The 25,355-nt window shown below is 41.0% G+C and overlaps 2 protein-coding genes across 5 annotated transcripts in view; one reads left to right on the top strand and one right to left on the bottom strand.

The window, feature by feature from the left end:
• The window catches only part of LOC114800346 (E3 ubiquitin-protein ligase RNF123-like), a 93,283-nt gene that overhangs the window by 9,118 nt on the left and 58,810 nt on the right, over nucleotides 1–25,355 (bottom strand). For both annotated transcript variants that reach the window (XM_028997577.1, XM_028997578.1), the window contains exons 36-37: nucleotides 8,280–8,407; nucleotides 4,160–4,254 (exon numbers count right to left, since the gene is read on the bottom strand). In XM_028997577.1, coding sequence (XP_028853410.1) covers nucleotides 4,160–4,254; nucleotides 8,280–8,407 — 223 coding nt within the window. The remainder of the gene's footprint in view (nucleotides 1–4,159; nucleotides 4,255–8,279; nucleotides 8,408–25,355) is intronic.
• LOC114800347 (amphoterin-induced protein 3-like) lies at nucleotides 11,288–19,649 on the top strand. 3 transcript variants are annotated; one of them, XM_028997581.1, is made up of 3 exons: nucleotides 11,288–11,643; nucleotides 12,153–13,611; nucleotides 19,157–19,649. In XM_028997581.1, exons 2-3 carry the CDS (start codon nucleotides 12,289–12,291, stop codon nucleotides 19,253–19,255), a joined length of 1,422 nt encoding a protein of 473 aa, XP_028853414.1. In that variant the 5' UTR covers nucleotides 11,288–11,643; nucleotides 12,153–12,288; the 3' UTR covers nucleotides 19,256–19,649. The 3 variants fall into 3 exon arrangements, with proteins under 3 accessions (XP_028853414.1, XP_028853413.1, XP_028853412.1); XM_028997580.1 differs by having other exon boundaries at nucleotides 12,153–13,776; nucleotides 19,157–19,223; XM_028997579.1 differs by lacking the exon at nucleotides 19,157–19,649 and having other exon boundaries at nucleotides 12,153–13,932.

The following is a 25,355-nucleotide window of genomic DNA, read 5'->3' as shown; positions in this document are numbered from 1 at the left end:
TGTTCTCTTCTACTTTTGACTTGACAGTTGTGTGTGGATTTGGATATGCATTGTCATTGTTTTCTCTCTTTTCCATTTTGATGTCAAAAGTAACTGATAATGGGTCCCACCTATTACTGAGGAACTACTGACACTGACATTTCAGATTATTAGCTAAAAAAGAGAGAGAAAAATGCTTTCTATGTAGATATCATATGAGCTCATATCAGTGAGCCTGTCTGATTGTAAAAATGTGCTAGGATCTCACATCAGCACAGAACATTTCAAGTGATAACTACTAACAATTTGTTCAGTCACTCTTTGTATGCCAATCTGGTGCTCTGGAGTATGTGACATAATTTTCACTGCTGGGAATATTAACAAAGGTACAATCATTTTAATGGAACTTTGACATTTGAAAGTTTTTGAAAAAATAGCCTATACACTGAACTAATACACTGCAGGAAATCCAGCTACAATTACTTGACTTTTTCTTGCTAAATGTTCTTGAAGGAGTCCTGCATTTATCCTGTCCACAAATGTACCTCACCCATAAGGACCCAAGAACAAATTCATGCAGGGGTGATGAAAATGACAGCTTGGGACCTCAAGCTGGGACCCTTAGCTGACTTAAAACTCTCTCTCAGACTCTAAGATGCATGCATTGTGAATAAGAAATGATCTGCAGCTTTAAACAGCCCAGTCATATATAACATGATGCTTTCTCACAGGGCCAATCGGAAATCATGTGATTACAAAAAAAAAAAAAAAACTTACCGACATTATCTTAGAACATCCACCATGCATGAATAATTTAGCAATTTGACCAGGGGGCGTCAGAGTGTCTCCTATTTTTTACATTTGCCTCTTTTATTTCCAATTTGATCCTTTTTCGTAGCCTTAGAGTAAAATATAATGAAAAGAATACAGGTCTGGTGAAAGTGTAAAGCAGAGAGAAGAGGTTGATTATGATTCATACTACTTTCAAAAAATGCTTTATGCATACTTTTAAATTATTCCATAAATGTCAAATCTATATCAAAGAAAACATTGACTCTTAATGGGGTGACATCTTAAAATAGCCAACAGAGTACTGATGTATCCGGGACTCAGACACAGTGTCAGTGTTTAAATCCAAATCTGTTTTCTCTGGCTTTTTGTTAAAATCCTAGACACTCATTTCACTTCACTTTGACGCAGTGTCAATTATAAAGTCCAGTTTATCACAGAGTCCCCCTGTTAGACACAGACACAGACAGAGTTAAATTCACCATAGTTAGGCTGTCCTAGTTAGGGTACACCAATATACTACTATTACCACATATTTCAGTATTGGTCGTACAGTGCCACCGTCTGCCGCTGCTTCTGTTTGTTTTCCTCCGAGACATGGAATTAAGCACCCAGACCACTGGCAGACTCCAGTGAAGAGACCACCAGATACATCCTGGTTCCTGACAAATGCTAAACAAGGACATAGCATCAAACGAACCAGAGGGTAACCACAGCCACCACCACCATTACAACTACAGCTTCAGGGATCTTCAAGTGGATCAGTAGCATCATTATGGACACGTAACCTAGACCATGACACTGGACTACATTCTGGACTTCTCCAACCCTACAACTGTAGGACTTATTATTATAAGCCAGCACTGACACCATTTGCAGGCTCACTCTACCCTGGAAGGGGTTCCCTCTCTGTATCACTCCTTCCCAAGGTTTCTTCCTTTCTTTTTTTTTTTTTCTCTCTCTCCTAGAGTTTTTCCTTGTGTGCAGAAGGGTCAACTGTAGGGCCTGTCAAAGCCCATTGAGACATACTGTATTTGGGCTATATAAGAAATAAATGTTGTTGTTGTTGTATTCCAACATTAAAAAATATCTCAAGGAATGCCAATCACATCATGCCCATAGTAGGAAACAAAGTGAATGGTTTAATGCTACTATGGCAATCATTCCAGACACGCCCACCTGTAAGCATGAATGCCACAAATCCTTGTCAAAGCACTTCTAGCTCTTATTGGCACAGCCTTCCTTCAGGCTCCATGCTGTGACATGCCTAGGCCATGCCCTGTTTTTAAATACCAATCGCCCTCGATGCTGAAACCCTGTCTGCAAAAACCGCAGGTCACTTGTCACAGAAGACCAGTAAATCTGTATCTCTCCCTGCTGTGTGAAGTCTTAATGCACCTTATTGGGCTGCCTCATGGGCTGAGGCGGTTGTAATTAGGTCAAGAACATGGCCAATTTCCATACACATTTCTTCCAATTTAAGGTTGTGGGACAGGCTGGAACACATCCAAAAATTTACACATATGCATGTTATATGGCCTGGACTGTGATTATGACTAACTAGTTAACATCACTTTGTATTTTAAACGGCTCTGTAAAACACTTTAATACAATACAGACTTACAATGCAACGGTAAGAAAGGATTCACTGGAAAGTCAGAGAAGAGTGCACAAAATAGATTTTTTTTGGCATCACCACGGCTATGTACTTGGAGGACCATAAGGCTTGCCAAACTTGATAGAACTGTTTGCACCATTTGTGTGAGTGAGATGTAATGGCTTATTTTGCTTGAATCAGTGGTCAGTGGGTCAGAGAGTTTGATAAAGGTCACAGCTGTACCTGCAAACAGGCTGTCCTTTGTGTGGTTGTGTTTATTGACTGAAGCAGTTATTATGTTGAGGGGTGAAAGCATCTCCATTGGGCTGAATCTGAGAGGGGCTGTTTTTTTCAAGATCACTTATGATGGAAGGGCTCTCCTGGCACAAAACCATGCCTTTGTTGCTGCTTTATGCATTGTCAATGAATGTCTAGTTGTTACAGGTTATAACTGTTAGCCTTTGCAATTACTTCAGTGATCAATATGGTAATTTATTATTTGATGATGACACAGGCATAATTCAAACCCACAATGCCAGGAATACATTGGGCTCTAATCATGAAAGAATAGAAGAGACATCATAATTTTCATACACAGCTTGTCCAGTCCTAGTCCCCCTCATGTGCAAGCTTCTTAAAACAAAGCCGTATGTAAATGCCGTAAATAAAGCAATAGATGTTCCATCCTAGATAAAGAGCATCACTGAAACAAGAACAATAAGAACTAGACAGACAGACTTCTGAACAAAAGATAAAGGTGAAGTCTAATGCACTGTGTTTTCTACTTCTACTATTTTTACTCTCGTCTGTTTTAATGCCTAAAAATGTAATAAATAATTTTTATTAAATGCAAACATCAAAAAGCACAGTTAATACTGAAAAAGCAGATGACAAATCATTTTGACAACATCAAGCCAACAATATAATTATGCACAAGGCAAGAACTGCATGAAATAACCATAACCAAAAAAGGACAGAGGTAATTTACTCCACAGAGAGATGGCAACTCATGGCAACTATTAAAATGCGTTGTTTGTGACAGGAGATCAAAGTTCCACATCTGTTTTGCTAAAATAAGATTTCTATTACTGTAATCTTTTAGTATGCTACACAAGGGTATTCAATTTGAACACAAATTAAACAGCCTTACTGCTCTTGGTTTCTTATCATAAAGTATACCAGAAAACCAGAAAAAATTCTCAGCAGTGAACACTGAAACACTAAATACAGCTGATCTCAGCTGTACAGAAGCGGGATCATTTATATCAAAAGCCACAGAGAAATTGTACATCCACTAGTTTCCCTTGTGTGTCCTGTTTGAAATATCCAACATTACACTTACAAGCAAGCTACATGATGTCCTCCTGTTTGTCCTGTTCATTGTACAGAGAAGTTTTACTTTTCTTTAATAGAGATCTGTATAGTATTTATGTTTTAGTTAGTATAGGTTAATGTGTATATACATATATATTTTTCTTTCTTTTTCAATTGCACTATGGGGATCTGTGTGAAGTAATTCACTACATGATATACTGTTTATACTGTTGTACTGGAAATAAACCTCTCTTGAATCATGAGTAACCAAGTCATGATAGGTTGAATCTGACATGTTTGAGCTATGGGTTACAATGGTCAGTGGTGGCCTAGCGGGTAAGGAAGCGGACCCGTAATCATAAGTTTGCCGGTTCAAACCCGGAACTGCCAAAGTATGACTGAACAGATTAATAAAAAAGGCACAGTTTACAGTAACATGATTTGGAAATTGTTGCAACTCTAAACATTAACTGTACTTACTGCTGTGCTCGCTGCAGCCTGCTTGGACTCGTCAGTCAGGAAGTCAAGCATCTGTCCCACCTTTTGAGCCTCTTCTGCACTGATGTAATCTTTATCTAGAAAATAATCATAACAAAGAAAAAACAAATAGTAACTCAGTGGCAGCCTCTTCAGACTGGCACATTGTAGTATAAAAGGTGGAAAAGAAGCCCTCTCCCCCACCCAAAAAGTACAAGGCTCAGAGATTAGGAATTATCATTACAAACCCCCTAGGGAAGCAGCTCTCCCATCCCTCTTCCTCTATCCTTTCCTGATGCATCATTCAATTTATATTCCCAGGCAATTTCATGGCTGTTTACTTGGCAAAATTGCCAAATTGAGCTTGACACTGGCCATAATAGCGACAACCAGTGATTGAGATTGTTGATTAAGACTGACAGCATCATACCTCACAGTAAAACTGTAATGTGCCCCATACACTTAGCCTTGTAGGAAATTGTGGCTTATCAGAAAACCTCAACTGACATCAACCATTCCATTCAAGATACCAACCAGTCCTGACCAAGCATATTTCCTTTGCTTTTTATACTTGGTTGTGTACACCAATGACCCATTATGACCACACCAAATATTGAGTGGGTCATAGACCACTGATGGCATGCTGTAATATCTGGTACAAAGCTGTCAGTAGCAGATCCTGTAAGTTCTGAGATGGTGCTTACCACAGATCCAGCACATCCCTTATACACTTGATTGGATTGAGATCTGAACAATCTGTAGGTCAAACCAAACACTTTGAAATAGTTCCACAAATCATTCCTGAACATGAAGGAGAACAACTGAAACAAATACCATATACATGAAGGGGTTCATGCATATGGTCACCCAATAATGAGTAGTTCCTGACCACTACAAACAAGGAATATAACTAAAAGAGCTGTGTTAGTTATAACCCAGTCATCATGAGCGTGTAAATGATGCACTCCTCTATTTCTTCAGTAATCCTTAACATAACAGGAAAGGTAGAATGTTTACAGGCCTGGTCCCATATTTTTGTGTTTTTACAGTATATTACCTGTTTCTGCAACTGGGTCGTTCAGTTCGCTAATTCCCACTGGCATCACAGTTGCCACAAGAACTACAGATTCCAAAAAAACACAGTATTGTATTGGGCAATTTTATTGGGTAAACACCTCATTTTGTGTTTTCCATGTATTGGTGTCATTGTTTATAGGTGTGCCTTATATTGGGGCCAATACCAAGAGACAACCTTTCTCAATGTGGCATCAATTCAACATTCTGAAGGTATAAAAAGCTGGTATTGTCAGTAAGTTATTCAAAGTTCATCATGCAATTCAAACAGCCATGAACACACAACGTCACTTAACAGACGACCAGCTCCACCTTGCATGCCTTCGTGTTGGGTGGCACACTTGTTGTGTCTACCAGCTTGTTGGTGTTTGTTTTTCTCTTTTTTTCCCCATTTTGTGAAAGTGAAGTGATTGTCATTATGATACACAGCACCACCACTGCCCTATACATTTAATATTTTTAGGACATGTTAGGAAAGACCAGCAAGCACTTGTTCCAAAACTAGCTCATACTAAATCAAACTTCTTATCTTACTACAAAAACATGATGTGCTTCATCTTTGTATTTTGCCAAATCTTGCATCGTAACACAAAGTCATTTAAAGAAAGGAAAAGAGATAATAAAAATACACTGTACTTTAAAGGCATGAATGAAATGGTTTGAAGGGCAAAGGCAATAACTAAAGCGAGACCAGGTGTCCATGGAGACTCTGTCCCCATGGGAACTGAGGGACAGTACCACCCCCCACCATCACAGAGCAGAAAATATAGCTGGGTGCTGTGACCTGACTTGAAGAATTTTGAATTTATTTCACAGATTTTAAATTATTTCAGTCAACCAGAATTGGACTTTAATTTCATTTGAGACAAATATTCTGTTTGAAGTATACATGAAAAAAGGCTGATTCAGATATGGAAGGAAGGAAGCCTGAAGGTAAAGTTTGTAAAAACATTTTGTTTCAGAAATGAGGGAGAAATGGGTTTTAATGATTACTGGTTATTTAATGGTTAATGGTTATCGTGTTCACAGAAAATCTTAAAAGCAATAGGCTAAAAAGTGGAGCTTTCAGAAATAAAATATTCATGTAAAAGGACTGCTACTTCTGATCACTGCTCACCAAGGGTGATGGGTTAAATGCAGTGGACAAATTTCACTGTGTGCACCGTGTGCTGTGCTGCTGTGTATGACAATGACAATCACTTCACTTTCACTTCACTGATAATCGACGAACTATGGGCAATGAATTTTTAAATAATTAAATTGTCAGATTTTTCTGAATGGCAAACCACATTGGACTATGATGGCCATTCCAGAACATTATCCAGTACTTATCCCTGTGCATGAATGCCTTTGTAGATTTAAAACTGTTGTTTTGTTGGAATATCATTGTTTTGTTGGAATATCCAAGCCCTGAGTAACTTCAACTTTGTGACCAATGTTTGAATATTATCCTGAAAAATATGTTGAATTCATCGATCACTTGATTTTAAAAAAGGTCCTTAAACTACACACGCAACCCACAGCATGATGTTCTTATTTTTTTCTTGGAATGCGGTATTCTTCTTTTGGTAACTTGGAAACCAAATAACTCAGTCCAAAGCATTTTTTGAACTCTGTTTGTGGAGTGCAGAAAGGGATCTTTCTCATCACCCTGCTGTACAGATGTACGATGTACAGTTACTGTATTTTTCTTGGCCTAACACCAACTGCGCCTGTGGCTTTCTATTTCCTCATTACATTCTTTTTGTAGCCTTCCCCTTAAATCATGATACTGTTTTCAGATCTCTTTGAGTTTCTTTGAAGATCCCATTCTGTCACTCTTCGGAGGAGAGTCAAGGAAAAGCACAACTTGCTTTTTCACACATTTTTAAAAATTGTATTTAATTTCATATGACTAAATATTATTTCACTAAAAATCTTTGTTCAGAAACCACCCCAGTACTCTGATGTCCCTAAGACATACCATATCTTTTTTGGGTGAAAGTGATTCCCAACTGTATACAAATCACAGTTACATATAAATGTAACCTTTAGTGCTATTTTCCCTTATGTGCTTTTTTCAATATGGTTATCATGCTGCACAGCTTTTTTTTTATTGAACCTTAATTTAATACTTTCTTTTAATGGTCCATTCTATGGAATATGGAATGCAGGTTTCATATGGTTGAGTCATGTGTATGACAGATGATACATTTTTCCTGCAGGAAACTGGGTGAAGAGAAATGGTCAATGGTTCACTTTCAGAAAGCTACAGTGTCACATAGAAGGAAGCTGCAGACACTGCAATGGTTTCTTTCAGACTGATATAAAAAGAAAGGATTGATAAGAAGTCATTGATTTTTTCCTCCATTACGAGCCCACTGGTGAAGTACTGCTGAGGGGTGTGGGGAAGGAGAAGTATACATGAAAAGGGCTGATTCAGACATGGAGGGACCTGGACGGCCTGAAGGTAAAGTTTGTAAAAACATTTTGTTCCAGAAAGGAGGGAGAAATGGGTTTTAATGATTACTGTTATTGTGTTCACAAAAATTCTTAAAAGCAATAGGCCATAAAGTGGAGCTTTCAGAAATAAAATATTCATGTAAAAGCACTGCTCCTTCTGACCCTGATCACATTTGTTCCTCAGCAAACGCATTCAGAAATAAAATAATAATCCTTTCAAGGAACTCTTGAAGATAATTTGACACTTGCTCTAGCTGTATTGCTTCATTCTCCAATCAAAATCCACAATTCTCCAAAATGAATTCAAGAAAAGAGGTTAAGGTCTCAGCTAAATTCACCTAGTTGATGGCTGTCATCATACTGGACTACTACAATGACTACTAAGAGAAGAATGCTCCCTACTCATTTGCTAATTTATTTTATTGGTTCTTCTGTTAACTTTGTGTCTATTGGTCTATTACATAATTAATTAAGACCTTACAGATGATGTCAAAATGTGTTTGTTCTTCTTTCGTTATACTATTTTGTCTCTACACTATCATCATCACATCCTGTGACTGGAACAGTACAACTGGGTGCTGCAGTTGAGAGGCAGGGCTGCACTCACAGGCATGGAGGGAGAAGTGCTTGCGGTCAGCTCCAGCCACGTCAGACTCCCCTGCCCCCAGCAGGTGCTGAATGGAGTGCAGCTGGAAACAGGGGTCAGACAACAGCACTGCTGCTGCCCTGGCAACCCTGTGAGAAATCAAGACAAAGAGAATACACAAATTGAGCACACAGTATATGGCCCTATGATTTCCCCAATGTGCGTAATCCAACAAATAACACGGAATCCTCTATAAAATGCAAAATTGTGTATATTTCACATTTCGGGCCCCTGCAGCAAGCTACACGTGTTTTCGCAATGTACATGCATGGTCAGTGATGGCTAAGAGGCTTTCAGTGCAGAATCCGGACCAGTTTTTTATAAATCAGAAGAACAACTCTTTTGTAAGAACATATGTGATGACCACTTAAAGCCAATATCTCATATCAGAAACAGAGAAAATAAGTAAATTAGCGCGAGCCAGTCACACCAGCAAACTCTTGGTCATGCAAACAAAGCAGCTGATTCAAAATGTGGTTTTATTATCATGGTTCCAGTTCATTATGCAAGGGTGCACAACGTTTTTTGTATTCCAGATCAATGTTTATTTATATCATATGTTTTTATGTTGAGGTCAAATGTGAAGCACTTTTATTTTATAACATGAAGAATGTTTAATATTGTGAAATACGTCTTTGCAAGAAACATACATATTATTTACATTTAGAGCATTTATCAGATGCCCTTATCCAGAGCGACTTACAATCAGTAGTTACATGGACAGTGCCCCCCTGGAGCAATTTAGGGTTAAGTGTCTTGCTCAGAGACACAATGGTAGTAAGTGGGATTTGAACCTGGGTCTTCTGGTTAATAGGCTACTAGCACCGTGTAAACCATTTACATGTAAAAAAAAAAAAAGCAAAGAGTAAATGCCCAAGCACTTTGTTAAACAATGATTAAATGTGATTAGTCATATTGCAGGTCATTTTTTCCAAAATCACATAGTTTTCAGGTGAATAAAGTCTGTTTTTGGCAAATCAGAAGTCAGACATGAAAAACAAAGATTTCAATATTGATTCAAAACATACAGAATGAATGTATAAAAATGGTAACAAAAAGTAAGAAAAAAGAAAATTGTAATTGAAGACTGGTGTGTATGCTTTTGTGTTCATATTTGTGTAGGGCACACTCCATCCTCAAATTCAGCACCATCACTACCTACTGCACCACTCGTACCCGCCTTTCACTAGAAAACCAACACCATCCAATCTTCACACAAGTCTGCATGACAACACATACCTCATATGCACACAGGTTGAAATTTTAACCCTACCACAGAGGTAAGTAATCCTGACAAGGATGACAATTTGTGTAGGCTGAAGACAGAGACTGTGGTGACCTCCCAGCTGTGGTTAACTCATCAATGCATTCTGGGATTGGGCACTACCCAACAAGTGTCTCCATGCCAGCAGAAAGATCAATGTGCTATTCCTTAGTATGTGTGTGTTTATACAGTACAGGCCAAAAGTTTGGACACACCTTCTCATTCAATGTGTTTTCTTTTTTTTATTTTATTTTACAATGGTAGATTCTCACTGAAGGCATCAAAACTATGAATGAACACGTGTGGAGTTATGTACTTAAGTGGAGACATGGCCTCCACAGTCACCTGACCTGAACCCAATCAAGATGGTTTGGGGTGAGCTGGACTGCAGAGTGAAGGCAAAGGGGCCCACAAGTGCTAAACACCTCTGGGAACTCCTTCAAGACTGTTGGAAAACCATTTCAGGTGACTACCTCTTGAAGCTCATTGAGAGAATGCCAGGAGTGTGCAAAGGGTGGCTGTTTTGAAGAAACTATAAAACATGTTTTCAGTTATTTCACCTTTTTTTGTTAAGTACATAACTCCACGTGTGTTCATTCATAGTTTCGATGCCTTCAGTGAGAATCTACCAATGTAAATGGTCATGGAAATAAAGAAAACACATTGAATGAAAAGGTGTGTCCAAACTTTTGGCCTGTTCCTTATTTGTACAGCACAGGCTACATGAACAGTGATCATCTGTGATCCACACAAATACACATTCTTTCTCTCGCTCTCATTCTGTTATGTTTGTGTTTCTCTCAAGTGCACGATGTACTTGTTACAGTAGCACAGCATGCTCTTGTTTGCTTGCTCTAGCTTCCAGTATATTTTATTATATTTGTGGGCATCAGGAAGTTGCTATCAATATGCGGGAGACTCCTGGAACTTCCGGGAGAATTACAATGTATCCATTTAAAAGTTATGTAAATACACACACAAAAAATGCTAATACTGCCATTTTCATCATGATTGCAAAATCTTTCCAAGGCTGACCACTGAGATCAAGCTGAATTTAATCAAGATTTAATAGATCACCCAGCCCTAGTTGGAAAACACTGTGATAACTATTCCCTTGACTATTTGAGAGTATTGTACTGCAGAAAGTAGTGTGTTGCTATAAAAATAGTGAGATAGATACAATTAACAACGGAAGACAGACAGACCATTATAACATTTAAAAGTGTAGAGAAATAGCAAAAATTTTAAGTGAGGTACTTAACCCTCAAAAGGCACTCAGAAAGTCACATGAAGAGACCCAAATCCACAATAGCATGAGATGTTCTGGGGCTGTTTTGCTTGGACGTATTATGAACCAAATGGGGTTTGAACCTGTGACTCTGTAGTCTTCTGGTTCATAGGCAAGTGTGTTACCCACTAGGCTACTACCACCATGAGTAGTACAGCTAATCAAATGATTTTGTTTATAATACAAATACAAGCCTTCAGCTGTAAAAAAAAAATAATAATAATAATTGCTTGGAGACTGGCTCATGACTAAAAGTAAGAATGAATGAGTATAGGCAGAGACAAAGAGAGAAAAGACAACAAATCTGTTTTTATCCCTAAATTTTTGTCTTCTGCCAATGAGAGTGCTGCTTTATGCCCCTCCTCCTTGCTTTCTTGTTTATTGAGCCCAGCTCAGAGCAGAGAAGAGAGAGACAGACATACAGAGAGCAAGAAAGAGGCAGCCAGAAAAAGATGTACCAGCAGGCGTCATTTGAGAGAAAGACCAATCTATAACCAATATAGTGAGAGAGAGAGAAGGAGAGAGAGAGAGAGGCGTCTAGAGTAAAGCTCCACTCTTAACAAGGACAAGAGAGGGGAGTGACTGTGGCAGAACAAAAGCGGGGATTAGAAGAGAAGCATTCAGAAACTGAAGAACCTCAGAGGACATGGAAATACACAAATGGATGTAAGGCAGAGCCCTGATGCCTGGACATGAACTGAATTTCACGACATGAAGATTTGGGTGTGCCAAAGACAGGAAAATGATAATAAGGGAAACTAGTGAATTTTAAGGTAAACTTGACTCTTTTCAACATTTTAAATGTGTAATTGTTTTCTGCAGCTTTTAGAGTGTTGATTAATGTAGGCTCTGGAAGCAGGCAGATGTGGTGATCTTCAAATGCCCATGTGCTTCATCCAGCACCTAGCACCAGTTTTCTAAATTCCACATGTGGGACAATTTACAATTTACAGCCAAAAATATGCAGCAGAACAACTGGCCCTACCTCAGGCCAACTGGGATGTTTGTTGAAGGATCGTTGTACTCTCTAGAGGTGAGGAATAAAAATGTCTGCAGCCTCTATTTTACACATTTTGTCTAAAGTATTAAAACAGAATGGAGCTTGTGAGATTGATTCCCATGCTCCCTGTTCTTAGCAACGTTATTTTCGTGATGCCCTGGGGGAATTCACCACATATTGAACTTGGGCTTTAATCCATTTACTACATTTACAGCATTTATCAGACGCCCTTATCCAGAGCGACTTTACTAATTCAATTACCTTTTTTTCACTACCTTGCAGTTTTGCCTGTGGAGCGAACTTCTTGCCACAGGAAGCACCTGATCCCTGTATACAAGTGTTCGAATCCTGAGACCGACCCTTTCTGTGGAACTGTGGCCACTCTACTGGTGTGAAGCACTGGTAGAGACCAGGACCAATGCTGTTGTCTCAGGGTGTGACCGCCCTCCTGATGCTGGGCTTCCTGCTGTTCCAGCCGGTCCAAGGCAGTTGCCCATCTCAATGTCTGTGTGCTGTGGACATCCTCAGCTGCAGCTTCCGGGGCATGGAAAAGATACCTACACAGCTGCCTCCCATGGCTGCTACCTTGGACTTCAACCATAACCGGCTATTGCAGCTGGAGGAGGGCAGTTTTGCTGGACTGCCTCACTTGGACACGCTGCGTCTTGCGCACAACCGGTTGAACAGGCTGGCACCGGGAACGTTCAGGAACACCAGCAGCTTGCAGCACCTGGACCTATCATCCAACCAGCTCCATGTAGTGGAACAACACTATTTCCAAGAGCTGGTGGGGATAAAGGAGCTGTTGCTGTTCAACAACCGCATCACTCGTGTGGAGAGCCGGGCACTTGCCAGCCTCAGCAACCTCCGAAAGGCCTACCTGAGTCACAACCGGCTGACGGACTTCCCATTCTTCTCAATCCAGGAAAATAGCCACCCTTTCCTAAGGACCCTGGACCTCTCCTCTAACCGCTTGCCTAGACTGCCACTGGAGGACATCCGGACCCTGCCGATGACAGTTCAGCGTAGCCTCTTTCTACACAACAACACGCTGATCTGTGAGTGCTCCATGTACGTCTTGTTTCGGCACTGGGAACAACAGAACTTTGCCTCAGTAAGGGACTACCGGATGGAGCATAGCTGCCTAGTGTATGGGGAACTGCCTGCCTCTGTGCGGTTCTTTCAGCACAGTCGATTCTTTGAAAACTGTACCTTGCTTGTTCAGCATGGGGTGCTAGGTGAGCCAGTCAACAATGTGCAGGTCAATGTTGGCGAACCTGCTATTCTGGAATGCCAAACCTCGCTGCAGGGTCAGCAGTTGACTTTCAGTTGGGTCTCACCAAATAAGGAGTATATTGCACCACCGGGGAACAATGGATCGATGCGAATGCATGTCAATGGAACCTTAGAGCTTGTTGCTGCACAGGTGGAGGACTCTGGTGTATACTGGTGCATGGTTTCGGACCAAAAGCATCTGCACAATGAGACACGGGAGGTGAATGTTACCATTGTGCCAAGACGTGTTGAGCCTGAACAGTTTAACACAGGATTCACCACTCTGCTAGGCTGCATAGTCAGCCTGGTGCTGGTGTTCATGTACCTGTACCTGACACCCTGCCGTTGCCTCTGCCAAAAGCAGCAACCTGTACCCACCATCCCGAGCCCAGCCAACGAGTGTAGTGCCCAGTCCTCCATCTTGATGCCAACGCCTACAACTACAACTGAAGGGTCAGGCCGCAAGGTCAGTAACAACAAGCATGTGGTGTTTCTGGAACCTATCAAGGAGGTGCAGAATGGGCGGCTGTATCCAAAACTACACACTTTGCGCAGTGATGGCAACTTTGACACTAACATAGAGTAATAGTGGCTCACCCTCTCCGCTAAACTGCTATCCAGAACTGCAAAGGTGAGTGAAAAGGGGAAATTGACACCCACATGAGAAAAGGAGTGCAGGGAGAAAGGTGCAAAGAAAGCACAAAGAAGCGTGAGTGAGAGAGAGACCAGGAACAGGGAGCGAGAATTAATGTTGAACTGATAGAACTGGTCTGCCTTAACCCTGCTTGGAGAAACCTATGGATGCCTTGTTTAAAAAAAACAAAAAAAAAACAACAGCATTGAGATCAACATCCAGAAATCCAGTAGCAAAAAGGTAGACAGTGAGGTGCCATTATAGGCCTACCAACATCCAGAAGATGACATGCCTTTACATGCATACATCACTTGGTTAATTTAAGAATGTCCAAGTAACTTCAGAAAACACTGTGTTTACTGTTTAAATAAATTGAATTATGGCATTATAACATGTATGGAAAAATACATGTGTAACACTGTATGTGTAATTTTTTAATTATCATAATTGTTTAATTTTTTTTATTAAGTAAATGTGGATATCAGACAAAATAGGTGGGAAAGGGAGTAGTAGCTGAATGATTAACACTATTTAATAAAACTAATATTCAACTATGTAATGCCTTGCCTTAAATGAATATTGAGAAAAAGAGAAATGAGATCTTGTGCTGATGATGCCTAAACTGGAATGAAAGGACACAGCTTACTAACTCATGAAATGTTCATAATTTCACACTCTCTTTCTCTCCATCCACCTGCCTGATCTTTCATTTTCTAATGTCTTAATAAAATCATTCTGCTTCTAATTCTGAGGTAAATGTCTTCCTTGTTATTGAGATTTAGCAAAGAATACCAGGGAAAACAAGATGCAGTGTATTGAGTTTGTTTATCTTTTTGTATAGTTAGTGTGTGATAGTGTATGCACACGTGTAGATTGTATGAGAAAGGGGGACCCAACATCAAAAATGGTTTACTATATTAAAAATATGTGGCCCATACATTTTTACAGGTATTTTAAAACTCACCAAAAGCCCTGAGCTAAATAAATATCAGTTTCCTACTTTCCTAGCTACCCCACACCTCAAAGATTAAATTCACCATGGGAGATATTTTCATACTGAGGTCATGACTAACCCCCCAAAAATTAGCATGAAAATTGTATTTAAATACTCCAATCCAAGCATTGTTAAAGCCAACCATATAGTTAAAACATAAGAAGATATAATAAGAAGAAGCTGTTTATGTAGTGAAAAGTGCAGCTGATGTTAAACATTCATTATTCTGATTAATAATGGCCTATTTGGCATGTTAAATGCTCGTTAAGCAATGGTTAATTTACACACTTTGAAGTAATGGCACTTTGCACATTACCAATAACTGTATAAGCATAACTTCACTATTATTGCATTAATGTAATTTTGTAGTATTTACTACAAATTACCCTGAATAGCTTTATGTCAAGGGAGAAATTCTGCTCTAATTAGTGTGTTATAATACACATTTGACCAGGTGTGCAGGGGGAGATTTTTGTATGTTGATTCCACACAAATATTAGCATTTAAATTAGATGCCTTAATACTTTAGTAGGCCTTACTGGTAGTCTAAAGGAGGGCAATATAACATTTATAGGCTTGCCTTGCTCCTCCTTCACAATTGGTTGTTTATGCGATTTAGAGATGGCTAACTCTAACAGACTAATTAAAACTGACTAGATTAGTGCCCTCTTTAACAGTTAAAGGCCTAAAAGACTGCAGCCCTATCTATGACTCACGTAAACAGTGAAGAAAAATATATGTCTTGTGTTGAAAGATATCTTTCTTTCGAAGCAAAGGCATCACTCACTAAACATCGTTTCTTTTTTCATTTTAAATGACCCCTCAATTTCATTTTCCTTATTTCCAAGTCACCTTCCATCATATCAAACAGTAACATAGATTGATGTTCCATGTTGTCAATCCCGGGATTCTAACGAGCAACCTTCTGATTATGGGGCCGCTTCCTTAACTGCTAGGCCGCCACTGCCCCAAAAAAGAACTTTGCAACTGATTAACTGCTTAACCAAATTCATTTCCACAGAAAGAAGATCAGGTGTTACATTCCCCAGCAACTCAAGTAATAACAAAAAAGTTACTTTTTCCACCACAAAACATAAAATATTGACACAAATTGGGACAGTTGAGGGAAGCGGAAGGAAGAGGACTCGTAATCAGAAGGTTACAGGTTCAAATCGCCCAGGTGTAACTGAGGTCTCCTTGAGGAAAGTACTGTCAGCACACACTGCTCCCCAAGTGCCTTTCATGGCTTCCCACTGCTCACCAAGGCTGATGGTTAAATGCAGAGGACACATTTCGTTGTGTCGCTGTGCTGCAGTGCTATACAATCATAAACACTTCACTTTTTTCACTTTCAAATAAAAGTGAATACAAAAGAAAGAGAACAATTAATCAATTCTTCAATTTGAGCTACAAAGTCAGGTTTCGAAATTCTTCTGCTGTTCATGGGCATGAATTGTACACACTTCTGACCTTCATCTATCTATATAAATATATAGATATATAAATATATAGCCAGTCCCACAATGAGATTTCCCCAAGATGTGGCATTTCATTGCCTGTAGCTTTAAATGAGAAGGAGGAGAGAGATGGGATGAGGAGGAGACTGGCCTGTAGAAGTGAGGGGGCATTCGCTGAAATGAGGTCATCAATATCAACCACAATGTTTGCCATAAATGGGAAGTTGTGTTTTTCGAGGATAAAATCAAATTAACCCACAGTTTCTTGTCTAGCGTAATTGGAATACATTTGTGCTCATTTTCACATCTAATCACCAAATTGTTGTTACCTGGATTGTTTAAACATCTGAAGACAATGGACCAACAGTAACAGAGCATAAGTTAAATGTCTATTACATAATGCACATTTGAAGTTGTCCCATAGAATTTCACAGCTATGACAAATACGTGGACTAAAACAAAGACAAAAAAATGGTCAATTTAATTTCTGTATTTGCATTATTCAAGTTAATTTCTGTCTTTTACAACAGTCTTTGGTGGCCAAAGACAGTTTAAATTATTCTGTTACACTGAAAGGAGGGCACAAAGCACAAGTGTGCAACACAGTTTTATTTAATGTACAAAAAATATTTTTAAAATCAACAGGAAACACAAGAGCTTTTATAAACAGAGTAACTGTTAACATATGTTAACATAACTGTTAACATTAGTACTCAGACGCAGGCGTTAGTACTCAGACAAGCAAGGAAGTAACCCCATCTTATAAGTACTTAATTATGATATTCAAGCATATAATATTATATAATATTCTAACAACATTATGGCTAGAGAGCTGAGTCATTTCAACTCCAAAAATGCAGTTCTTGTGGGATGTTCCCCGTCTGAGGTGGTCAGGACCGACCAAAAGTGGTCTAAAGAAGGAAAAGCGGTGAACCAGCTACAAGATCATGGGCAACATCACAGTTAGTTGTGTAAGGTGCTATGTTGGCCCTTCACACTGATCAAAATAAGTGAATCCTTCACCATCATAACTGTCCCTACATACTAAACAGTCAACTACATACTAAAACCATAATGTGTCATAACTCATAAATCACAGCAGCACACTGAACACCCTACATGATTAGCATCTGGCCTTAGTGAAGATGTCTGCTACAAGAACAGACAGCCTAAACTGCATCATGGTAACAGAAACCATAAATTCCTTAGGAGTATTGTGTGTATACACATGAGTTCATGTCATCTGTGCACAAATGTATGTTCTGTCTAAAGCACAGATACCTCTGCACATTTGTATTTGTGTAATCTATATAGGAGCAGGTGTGGGCTAAAGGCACTAATAAGAACATACATCCTGCTGTTTCCACAGCCTTATCAACATCTCCAAATGTAGGTAATGTGGCCATTATCTGGGTACTCCAAATGTACAGGATTGATCTTCATACAGCAACACTAACCTAGGAGTTAAAATATTTACTCATTTTATGATGCCTTCATCCATCCTTCATCTTATGGAAAAATGTCCAACACGTCAGAGCACGGCATAAACACAAAGTGTATTAATAACAAAAAGTACCACAATACAATTTTTAAAATATTTTAAATCACATTTAATGTGAGCTATAATCTGTATCAGTTGTTCAAACTATATAAAACATGTACAATGGGGCAGTGGTGGACTAGCGGGTTCAAATCACAAAAGGTCCCCTTGATCAAAGCACCGTCTCCACACACTGCTCCCTGGGTGCATGCCCTGGCTGCCCACTGCTCACTGGGTTGGATTGATGGGTTAAAAGCAGGACACATTTCGTAATATCACCATGTGCTGTGCTGCAGTGTTTCACAATGATAATCACTTTTTTCACTTTCAAGCAGCTTTTGATTTAGTTACAGCATTCAGTCTTACATAAAACCTCTAGATTCTGAAATTATTCATTCTGGTTTTCATTTTTTAGTGCATCTAAATCCCTGATCCCCATCAACACTGGAATATTAGACAGCCATGAAGCACCATTTCATAGCCATTGTGTCCATCGCCCTAAAGTGAATTAGGTCAGACCACCTAATGGATATACAAACAAGAACTGGCTCTGATGCCTGGGCTCTGATTGGCTAGTGGCATATCCGGTGAATCAGAAGTATACAAAGGCAGCACCTGTGTTTGTTAACTAAGCAACTAATCTTCTGTTTGCTTGAGGGGCTGAGCAAGGGGATGTGGAAAAAAAATAATGTTTGCGATCAGTGTGTACACTGGGAAGCCTTGGGGGCTCTACGAGTGCTAGGGCAAAGTTTCCTGCTCTGTGTCAGTGTCATAAATAAAAATACAGTCACAAAAAACATTTAAATTCACATACATTTTGAACTTGAATTTTGACTTACAGTACTTGACGTATGTACTTATAGGTAAGAAGATCATTATCTCATTAAAAAATTAAATATATCCAGCTCATAATTTGATTCTTTTGCATTTAATAATGCTCTAGTTTGGCTTAACATCAAAAGCTATCTTCTATCTGAAAGTCAAAATATGACTTGTGTTTACTTCACGCTCGAAAACAATGCTAAACAAATTTCTGCATCATTATCTACAGTACACATCTATAAAAGAAAATCAAACAGCTTTAAAATGCAAAAAGCTAATTAGCAGACAATGTAACACTAGAGGATATTCATATCAGCTCCAAATGCTAAAAGTTGGCACATACATCACTAAAAAACAGTACAATCACACAGCTCATTGATTCATAATATGATGTTTATGACAACAGTTCAAACTGTCTAAAAACTACAGGATGCATTTGCACATCACAACAAAATCCCAGCAAAGATGTCAGCAAAATTCTCTACAAGAACACTTGTATTCTCTAAAATGCAAGTGTTCCCCATGAGTAGTAAATAATTGTTATTTTCTATGTTCTCTTTCCAGATGTTACCACCAAAGTTCATCAGTAACCACTCCCAGGTTCTTGATATATGGACCACTTCATCAACAGGGCAACCACTGAGGTCAGGAAGAAATCCATAATCACACAGCACTTCTCTGAGCCAGATCTGACAAGCTGCAACTCCATGCTTACAACTGGGTATGGTGCTCCTTAGGCCCAAGTAACAAGCAGCCTATGCCAGCAACATGAAGATCACAAAGGAGGAAAAAAACTGGGTTGCTATATAAGAAATACAATATACAATGTCTTGCCAAGAGCATGAGTTATATCTTTCAGGATTAAATCAAAGCATTAAAAACATGTAAAGGTAAAGGTAAAACAGAAATGATGCTTGCCCAACTAGATGTAAGATATGCACTGAAAAAATATTATAATGCGAAGTATAATATTGATAAACAGGCAGATCAAATAGAATATTTAGATCTGTGTTCTTTCTGTGTTCTTTCTAAATTCAAATAAACCTGTGGAATAAAAGGTTGAGTAGCGATTTTGAAAAATTATCACATAATCACCTTGTAGACCACTTGGTGCTGTTCACAGATTGCACCATTTATAAGCATTCTTTTTCTGAAAAGGGATCAGTGCTGTAGAGATTACCCAACACACCACTGACATTTTTCCACAGAAGGGGTGCATCATGATTTGCATTTAAGATTAACCTCTACACACAGAACTTTGACAAGGGCAAGTGCTTCTCATCAAATTGAATTCAATCATAAAGTTTTATGCTGTCTCATGACTACTATGTTTCTCCATGTAATGCCATCTGGCATCATCAAGGCAATCCCAGTCCAGAATGGTCTCATGACTGTACGAACTAACAACCAGTGTTGTTATCTAGAAATATCATTGCACCTCCACCTTCTTGCACTATGACATATTGACCTATTGAACCCACTGTTCTTAAGCGTGAGTGTTTTGGATTTCTCACCTGTAAAGTGTCAGTCCTGTTTACACATAGAGTGGTGGATAAAAGAAAAGAACGGATGTGAGTCAGGTTAAGAGTAATTATTTAAACCCTTTCCTAGTCATGGCCGAAGAAATCAGCACCCCCAGAATCTTGTTAGAAAATCTACATTTCTCAGAGAAAATTGTTGGAAATTACAAATGTTTTGGTATACAGATTTCCTTTGTGAGCATTGGAATTACACAAGCATTGGGGAAAAGGGGCAAATTTGATATCAATTCACTCAAATGTAAAAAATTAGGGAATCCCAGACTGCCATCTCCCCAGCCACCTCCACCAGCTCCTCCGGCAGGACCCCAAGGAGTTCCCAGACCAGACTGGAGATATAATTTCTCCAGCGTGTCCTGGGTCAACCCGAGGGCCTCCTACCGGCAGGACATGGCTGAAACACCTCCCCAGGAAGGTGTCCAGGAGAAATCCTGACCAGATGCCTGAACTACCTCAACTGGCTCCTCTCGATGTGGAGGAGCAGCGGTTCTACTCTGAGTTCCTCCCGAATGTCCGAGCCCTCACCTTATCTCTAAGGCTGCGCCGACCACCCTATGGAGGAGACTCATTTTGGCCGCTTGTATCCGCGATCTCGTTCTTTCTGTCATTACTCAAAGATCATGACCATAGGTGAGGATTGGGACATAGATTGAGAGCCTTGCTTTCTGGCTAAGCTCCCTGTTCATCATGACAGATTGGCTCAGCGCCCGCAAGACTCCGAGGTGCTGATCCTCATCCCAGCCGCTTCACACTCGGCTGCGAATCTACCCAGCAAGAGCTGATGGTCAGAGCCTGATGAAGCTAGGAGGACCACATCATCTGCAAAAAGCAGAGACGAGATTCTCCTGCCACAAAACTAGACACCCTCAAGAAATTCTGTCCATATAGGTTATGAACAGAACCGGTGACAAAGGGCAGCCCTGGCGGAGTCCACCTCCCCTATCTACATCGGAGGGTGGAGAGGGTCAGCAGCATCAGGCTCCTTGGGGTCACCCTCAGTTCCGACCTCAAGTCCTCAGAACACACAGCAGCGTTCACCAAAAAGCCCACCAACGACTCCCCTTCCTCAGATGCCTAAAGAAGGCTGTCCTCACCAGCTTCTACAGGTGCGCTGTGGAGTCCATCCTCACAAGCAGTATCGCGTCCTGGTATGGCAGTTGTACTGCTCAGGACAAGAAAGCTCTGCAGAGGGTGGTGAAAACAGCCCAGAGGATCACAGGCACACCACTACCAGCAATAACGGACATTTACACCACGCGCTGTCTCAGGAAAACAAAGAGCATCCTGAAGGACCCCAGCCACCCTGCACTGTCACTTTTTACTTTCCTGCCATCAGGCAACGAGACTCAGGACCAATTCACACGCACATCACGATTTTAGAAACAGTTTTCTACCCCAGTGCCATCAGGCTGTACAACAAAAAGACATACTTACGATTATTGAGATCAATATTGCGATATGCGATTGCGATATGATAAAGGGACACTTGCTTGTATATCAATGAAAAGTCGCATACTAATAGTGAAATGTTTAATTTAAAAGTGAAACATAGAAACTACTTATAACAACTTGAAATGCCCAGTGCTTTCAAAATACAATATTCTACAAAATTAAATAAATAAAAAACGACAAACCCTGGTAAGGCTAATCAACTGTTTTGATTATATTTGGCCATTATAAAATCCCGTATTATAGTTCTTACGTTTAACCAAAACGTTGTTTGGAGGCTGACTTGAACACAGGGACGCATAGCTTTGCTAGCTTAGCTAAGGTTAAGATTTGTAAACTGAGGTGAATTTCTTTAGGAACCTTCAAGTTTGAAAAAAGTTAACAGCTATGAACAGTCTAAATAGTTCATGCCTACGTTTAGCCAAAACGTTGTTGGAGGCTGACTTGAACACAGGAATGCATAACTTCGCTTAGCTTAGCCTAATTTAGCTAAGGTTAAGACTTATAAAACAGGATTTTATAATGGCCAAATTATTCCTTACGTATGAAATGTAATCCCCCGGGATCTGGTTTGGAGCATACAGCGGTTTGTACAGCCCCAAGCAGCACAAGAGTGAGGCATTTTATGCACTTCCTCTCCATAGACATGTACGTGTAATCCAAAATGGCACCGGTGAGGTCGGCTGCCATTGCGACCTGCTCCGCCAAGTTTAGTTTGTTTTTGTTTTTTAAACCTTCTTTCAACAAACCCTACACCGGCAAATCTACCACCATGGAACGCATTAAATACAGTAGAGTTTCTATTAGTATACAATGCAACTTACAATACGAAGACTTTGACTGCTTTTCCGGATCCCAGCTGGCCGAGTGAAATCCTGAGCAAAGCGGCAGCCCCGGGGGAAACGAGCCGGCGTCAGGAACAGGCTGAGGGCCCGTGCACACAGCACACCTCTGCCTAGCATCCTGCTCACCAACGTCCAGTCACTGGAGAACAAGCTCGATGACCTCAGGGCCAGGGTAAAGTTCCAGAGAGACATTCGGGACTGCAACCTCCTCTGCTTCACCGAGACATGGCTGAACCCAGCAGTGCCGGACCACGCCATTCAGCCGGCCCCCGAGTTCTTCTCGGTCACCCGCATGGACAGGACACGCGACTCGGGGAAGGACACGGGGAGGCGGAGTGTGTTTGATGGTAAATAGCAACTGGTGCAATTCCGTTGTCCCCCTCAACACACTTGTGCTCGCCGAATCTGGAACTATTGTCCATCAAGTGTCGTCCCTTTTACCCTTCCTCGGGAGTTCACATCGGTCATCATCAGCGCCGCTTACATTCCACCGAAAGCGGACACGGACACTGCCTTATGCGAACTGCAGGAGGCACTCACACAGCACCAAACACAGCACCGGGACGCTGCGCTTATTGTGGCAGGAGATTTCAATAATGCCAGCCTCAAACGCGCAGCGCCGAGTTTTCACCTGGCCCACCAGGGGCGAAAGGACGCTGGACCATTGCTACACTACCATAAGGACGGATACAGGGCACAATCTCGTCCACCATTTGGAAAATCCGACCACGCCGCCATCTTCCTCATGCTTAAATACAAACAAAGGCTTAAACAGGAAGTTCCGGTACAGAGGGAGGTGGCACGCTGGATGGACCAATCGGTGGCCGCTCTTCAGGACGCACTGGAACACGCAGACTGGGGCATGTTCCAGAGTAGTTCCGGAAACACCAGTGAGTTTGCGGAAGCGGTTGTGAGTTTCATTGGGAAACTAACGGACGACACTGTTCAGAAAACGATCATCAGAACGTTTCCCAATCAGAAGCCGTGGGTGGATAAAACCATTCGCGACGCTCTGAAATCTCGCACTGCGACCTATAACTTGCCTTCCGGGGACATGGAACCATACAAGGCTGCAGGAGCCTGTGGCAGGGACTAAGGACAATAACGGACTATAAAGCACCAACATGTTATGGTGAAATTATGTTAAAATTATGTTAAAATGTTTTTCATTGACTACAGTTCAGCATTTAACACAATAATCCCTTCCACACTCACCACCAAGCTGGAGCACCTGGGACTCAGCTCATCTCTCTGTCAGTGGATCTCCAACTTCCTAAGCGGGAGACCACAAGGATTTAGGATGGGTGGACATGCCTCAGCCTCCATCACCCTCAGCACTGGAGCCCCCCAGGCTGTGTTTTGAGCCCCCATGACTGTACAGCCACTACAAACTCCACCACCATCATCAAGTTTGCTGACGATACTGTCGTGGTGGGCCTGATCTCTGACAAACGACGAGACGGCCTACCTGGAGGAGGTTGGGAAATCTGGTGAACTGGTGCCAGAGGAACAATCTCCACCTGAACGTCAGCAAGACAAAGGAGTTAATAGTGGACTTCAGTACAAAGCAGGAGAGGACCTACCAGACCCCTGTTATCAACAGGAGCCCAGTGGAGAGAGGGGACAGCTTCCGTTACCTCGTTGTTAACATCACGCAGGACCTGTCATGGTCCTGTCACATCAACACCGTGGTGAAAAAAGCCCGGCAGCGTCTTTACCACCTCAGACGCCTGAGAGACTTCAGACTGCCCTCCAAGGTGCTCAGGAACTTCTACTCCTGCACCATAGAGAGCATCCTGATGGGAAATATCTCAACCTGGTTCGGGAACAGCACCATGAAGGACAGGCGAGCACTACAGAGGGTGGTTCGATCAGCCGAACGAATCATCCGTACCAAGCTCCCTGACCTTCAATCTATCTACAGCAAACGGTGCTGTACCAGGGGCCAGGAAGATAGTGAAGGACCTCCCCCACCCCAACAATGGACTCTTCTCTTTGCTGCAATCAGGGAAGCGCTTTCGCTCCATGAAGTCCAACACAGAGAGAATGAGGAGGAGCTTCTTCCCGCAGGCTGTCCAAGCTCTCAACAACAACAGTACATAGAACTCCAGCACTTTCACCTCCAATCACTCCAGACTCTTTTGCACAAAATCACTCTGCGCTTTTTACTTTACTGCTTTTTTTTATGGTTCTTTTTCTCTTTTCTTTAAACATTGTCTGTAACTCATTTGCACACCTTCACCCTACCAGTTACACATATTTTATGTTAAAGACGTAAAAGTGTAATATTTGGTTATGTTTGCAATATTTGCATATTGGTTCATTGTATACTTGCAACATTTGCAATACTGTGGTCTGTAGTAGTCGCAAAAAGCATTTTCCACTGCACATCATTACCGTGTATGACTGTGTATGTGACAAATAAAATTTGAATTTGAAGTTGATGCTACATTGCACAGCAGCGCCTATCGGAATATGGCGGCGGACATCGACGTATGATGCAGCTCGTCATGCGGCAATCTACCCATATGTCTCCAAATCGAAGTCGTGTGACCAACATGTCACATCCGACTGAAGTGAGACCTTCAGTCAGCTCGCAAACTTTGAGAGAATGGATCGGATATGTTGCCAATCCAATCCATGTACTAATCATTTAAATCGCAGCTTTTTGTGTTCATGTAATCGCACAGACTAACATCGCGATTACGATTGCGATTAGATTAATCGTGCAGCACTACTGCCCAGCTATGCAGACCAAACTCACGTTCCTCTGGTACAGGGACATAATGGCCCTTACAACAAAGGCCATCCACCCCATACTCTTGGAGAGCCCCCCATAGGGGACATGGTCACCAAGCCTTATCCAAATCCACAAAACACATGTGGATTGGTTGAGCAAAGTCCCATGCCCCCCAATCACCCTAGCAAAGG

This window comes from Denticeps clupeoides, chromosome 12 (assembly GCF_900700375.1).
Source record: "Denticeps clupeoides chromosome 12, fDenClu1.1, whole genome shotgun sequence".
Taxonomy (NCBI): Eukaryota; Metazoa; Chordata; class Actinopteri; order Clupeiformes; family Denticipitidae; genus Denticeps; species Denticeps clupeoides.
Note: the sequence above shows the minus strand (reverse complement) of the source record. Positions and strands in the feature narration are given on the sequence as shown.

Excerpts from the sequence above, each read along its gene's own strand:
- LOC114800347 (XM_028997580.1), top strand. The coding sequence starts at position 12,289 with ATGCTGTTGTCTCAGGGTGTGACCGCCCTCCTGATGCTGGGCTTCCTG.